The sequence below is a fragment of the Pseudopodoces humilis genome, chromosome 8 (genome assembly GCF_049639895.1).
Source record: "Pseudopodoces humilis isolate 2021_Gansu_Grassland_sample_001 chromosome 8, ASM4963989v1, whole genome shotgun sequence".
NCBI classification, from domain to species: domain Eukaryota; kingdom Metazoa; phylum Chordata; class Aves; order Passeriformes; family Paridae; genus Pseudopodoces; species Pseudopodoces humilis.
This window is the reverse complement of record NC_142207.1, coordinates 37381306-37385737: the sequence shown is the minus strand read 5'-3', so window position 1 is coordinate 37385737 and position 4432 is coordinate 37381306. Positions and strand designations below refer to the sequence as shown.

General features: G+C 46.3%; 1 protein-coding gene across 1 annotated transcript; it reads right to left on the bottom strand.

The window, feature by feature from the left end:
• Positions 1–2125: 2125 nt before the first annotated feature.
• On the bottom strand, positions 2126–3999 carry LOC148183913 (helix-loop-helix protein 13-like). Its single transcript, XM_088058933.1, has 2 exons — positions 3552–3999; positions 2126–2163 (listed from the first exon to the last, which is right to left on the bottom strand). The coding sequence occupies exons 1-2, from the start codon at positions 3997–3999 to the stop codon at positions 2126–2128; spliced, it is 486 nt and encodes a 161-aa protein (XP_087915059.1).
• Positions 4000–4432: the final 433 nt, after the last annotated feature.

Below are 4432 nucleotides of genomic sequence, written 5' to 3'. Positions count from 1 at the left end.
CACTCCTCAGCACCTCCTGGCACCCTTCCATGGGAGGTCTGGCTGTGGGATTGCTGCTGAGAGGATCCTGCTGCTTTGTGAGATGAAGAGGAAAAGCAGAGCTGACCCGTGCTGTGCACGTGTGCCTCGGCAGGGCTGGGGGAGACCAGGAAGGAACATGACCCTCAAACAAGGCTGATCATTGGGATTCCCTGTTTGGGAATGTGCTGATGGACTGAGGAGCCTTGGATAGGTCTCCATAAAGTCATCTTAGAGTCTTGATCTGTGCAAGGGTGTATGGGCTGCTGTACAATCAGGCTGTGCGTGTACACCATAGGATTTGCTTAATTTATTCCTGGAATAAAATCTCAGGGTTCAGGGCATGAGATGAAGGAACAGAAAAATGAGGGTAACTATCAGTTCCCTGTCAGGGAACCTCACTGTGCTGCCAGTCAGGCCTGTTGGCAGGAGAGCTGTGACCCAAGGAATGAGCCAGAACTGGGAGGAGAGAGGATGGGAGGATGTGGAGTGTATCCACAAAATCCACATTCAGCAGTTCCCCTGGATTGGCACGGAGTGGAAATGTTCTGCACAGAAATAATTTCCCCCTCACCTGTCTGCCTTGCAGTCCACACCCAGGAGCTGAAGTTCAATCAGAAAAGGGCAGGGTTGTTCAAGAACAAATGCATGTCCAGCCCTGGAGCTGTTCAGGAATGGCTTTCCTGGAAAAAATCCCTGAAAGGCCAATTTGCTTTTGCTCAGTTTAGCAGGAAGGGAGCCATAGCTTGGCTTCCCTCAGCCAGAGAGAGCTGATGCCCTCTTGATTTGCTTTGATTTGCATGAAGTTAATGGGACCATCAGAGACTGACCAGATTCTGTTACATATTCACCATTTCAGCAGCCCAAATGATTGAACAACACATCACCCGAAAATTTTGCACCAGAAATTTCTGTTCCAGGGGAGCTGTGACACTTTGCTGACATGGAGGACCAGCATTTCCAGAGTAAAGAAGCAGGTAAGAGTAGAAAACTGCATTGTCAGGTGTGTTTGGGTTTTTTAACATTTTCACCTTTTCAGGTGCCGTTTCCTGTAAAAATTCATTCATCTGTCTTAAGTGGGTGAGAAAGCAAAGAGCCAAAACTTGAGAATGAAGGTTTTATTCTAAATTGACTGAAATTCATTGTTGCACCCAAGATGAAATAGCCCTTTTCATTTTGACAGAAAAATTGGAAAGTTAAAAGGGTTCTTCACAGTTTCCTCCTCTAAGGCTCCTCTTCACTTTCCCCAAAACCATCAACCAGAGCAAAAACTCAGTTCCTGATGTGCTTTTGCTTCGTAGAGATGGGAGCTGTGAGATGAACTAATGAACATGATAAATAATAAATGCATTTTATTTTCTTTCCTGCTACAAAATGCCACGATAAAGAACCTTAAGGTGGAATGGTTTCAGACTGAGGGTGGGCAGGCCCTGGCACAGGGTGCCCAGAGAAGCTGTGGCTGCCCCTGGATCCCTGGAAGTGTCCAAGGCCAGGTTGGACACTGGGGCTTGGAGCAGCCTGGGACAGTGGAAGGTGTCCCTGCCTGTGGCAGGGGATGGGACTGAGATGAGCTTTAAGGTCCCTTCCACATGAACCTTTCTGAGATTCTGCGAAGACATGAGAAATTTTGGATATCTACAGAGCCATGTCTCACCTCCTGGACTTTCATGGTCTCTGAATCCCTGGTGACTTTCACAACCATCACCCTGCATATCTTAAAGCCAGGCACTAGATTTTTACAGATGTTGCTTAGGTTTTATTCTTTCTTATGATCTTATTTCTCATGTGCTGGAAATGGGGTTTGGACATAATCCTCATCCAGTGGAAGAGAAAATGTTGGGTCTGTGTTTGTGCTGGCACTGGCTTTTAATGTTTTGCTGTTTTTAAGCAAGTGCAGGTCTATCAGCAGTGAGAAAGAGAAGTAGAAGGCCCTGAAGAGCGATGAATCAACAGAGAAAGGGGCTGGGTGCTGGAGATGTGGTGGGAAAGTGCTCTGGGACAATGTGTGAGGTTGTTGGCTCCAGGTTCTCGCTTGCAGCGCTGGGAATCGAGCAGCTGATGCCCAGCACTCCAGGCCTCAGGTTTTGCTGCCTTTAAAGGCCTTTCCTTAATCCCACTTTACCCAGGACAGGCGGGCTGTCAGATCTGCACAAGGGAGAGAGAGGAAAACACAGTCATTTCAACATTTAAATTAAGCTTTAATAACTCCACTATCCAACCTCTCCAGAAGAGGATCCTCATTCAGTTGGATCTTTCCAAGTGGAGCTCTTCAGGACAGGAGATATAGCAAAAGAAATATTTGTGTTGCTTAAAATCTGTTAAAAACAGGGGAAGCTGGCCACTAAAATGTAATTTTTCCCTGTAGTCAAGGGAGTTATAATCAGTGTTATATCAAGAGTCATTTTCCCAGTCATCCAGATAATGGAAATTAATAGGAAAGGAGAAAAAACTTAATTAACTTTTCCTTTCAAGTTAACTGATTGCTTTTCCTCTGCAGGCTCTGTCCCTCTGGCACTTCCCTGTAACATGAATGAGGAATATTTCTATTCACTGACTTTCCTCTTTCCTTACTTGTGCTGTACTTTTTGAAGGCCCCTTTCCAAGTTCCAAAGGAACATATACAGTAAGGGAACAGAATTGGAAAGGGGATTAATTAACTTAAAATGCAAAGTACCAAGAACTACTAACCCCCCACACCCCCCACACGCCCCCACTCCTCCCTGCTCTAAGCAGCACAAAACCTGTTGACTTCTGAAACTGAGGCCCTGTGTTGAGCAGTGTGGGAAATTTCCCATCTTCACCACACAGTGGCCCAATGAAAAATATATCCTGGAGAAAGAAAGGCCTAAATTCATTCCAGCTAAATCAGGGATTAAGTACAAACCAAACAGAAAACTGAATAACAGCCCTTCACTTTAAAATAGAAATAATTACATAAGATTATAAATTGCAAATAGACATTTACTTCCCCATATTTTGAAAATAGCTTGAAATTTGAACACTCTGTCTTGTGTATCCTGGTTCATGTGTTGAACTGTAACCTCTGAGAAGCTCTGGGTTACTGGAACATCTGTATTTTAAGAAATTAAATGCTGTTTTGTGTCCAAACTCAGGTGTTTTTCTCAGCCAAGTAGAAGCTAAAGAAAACTTCTAAACAAAACCTAGAAAATCTCTAAGGGCTCCATCAAAAACGAACAATTTCACACAAAATTTTTTAAAAAGTCTAAAAATACATTCTGAGAATAAAAATCCTCCCCCTTAGTAAAAGGAACCATTCCCTTAGCAAGTTGCTTTTGGTGGGGGGTTGTTTATTCCATTTTTTAAAGAAAATGATCCTCCTTAAAAGCAAGTTAGAGGGCAAATTATGATTTTCTGCTGCCACTTGGTTTAGATTTCCTCTAAAAAATTTCCTTCCTTTTTGAAGGTCGTTTCCATGTTGTTTCAGAACTATTTGAATACGACATGTGGCTGCCCAAAATCAACTCGCCAAGGATTGCTCTGCCCCCCTCGAGCGCCGCCCATCACTCGCTCACCACTCGTGTTCCAGGCAGCTCGCTGGGGGCTCTGGAAGCCGCTCCTCAGGCACTGCTCCACGTAGGCTTTGGGGTCGCAGCCCGACAGGAGGATGTCCCCGAGCAGGGCGATGTAGGCGATGGCCAGGCGCAGCGTGTCGATCTTGGAGAGGCGTTTCTCGTAGGGGAAGGTGGGCACGTGGCCGCGCAGCGCGTCGAAGGCCGAGTTGATGCTGAGCATCCTCCTCCTCTCGCGGAGGTTGGCGGCGCGGCGCTGCCGGGGCCGCCCGGGCGGGTCCGGCTGGACGGGGCACCTGTCCAGCTCAGCACCCCCTGGGCCCGGCTGGGAGGGCTCTGCCAGACACTCCAGGAGGAAGTTCTCCAGCTGCGTATCGGGATCTGCCGGCTCCCAGAGGAGAAATTCTGGGGTGGGGTCTCCCTGCTCGAAGTTGTAGCAGAGTTCCTCCATGCCCTGGCCCACCAAGCTCAGGGAGTATGACTTCAGGTTAAACTGGCTTGTCAAGAAAATGGGGTTCCAATTTCATTAACAGCCCCCACCCCAACAAATGTGGGCAGGGAGTTTTCTGGTTGTGTCCTTGGGGAAGATTGTGTAAAATTTTTCCACGGTTGCAAACCCAAGTGGGACTCAGGATTTAAATACTTCATGTCTTCTCAGCAGGAAATACTTCATGGCTCCTCTTCTCCTCTCAAAACTAATTAGTACACATGCTTCCCTTTTATTAGCTGTCCACTACAAAACAATATGAGTGAATTGAAGACAGAATGAGATTTCTATTGACTTCCTCCTGGAAAATCCATTGAAATAGTTATTGAGCTCTTCCTCAAGTCCAGTCTCTCCACCTGCTGCTTAGAGGAGGTTCACAGAGGGATTTTGTTTGGTG

Excerpts from the sequence above, each read along its gene's own strand:
- LOC148183913 (XM_088058933.1), bottom strand. The coding sequence starts at position 3,999 with ATGGAGGAACTCTGCTACAACTTCGAGCAGGGAGACCCCACCCCAGAA. Across the intron at positions 2,164-3,551 it reads AGCTGCCTGGAACACGAGTG|ATCTGACAGCCCGCCTGTCC; the intron begins GTGAGCGAGTGA and ends TCCCTTGTGCAG.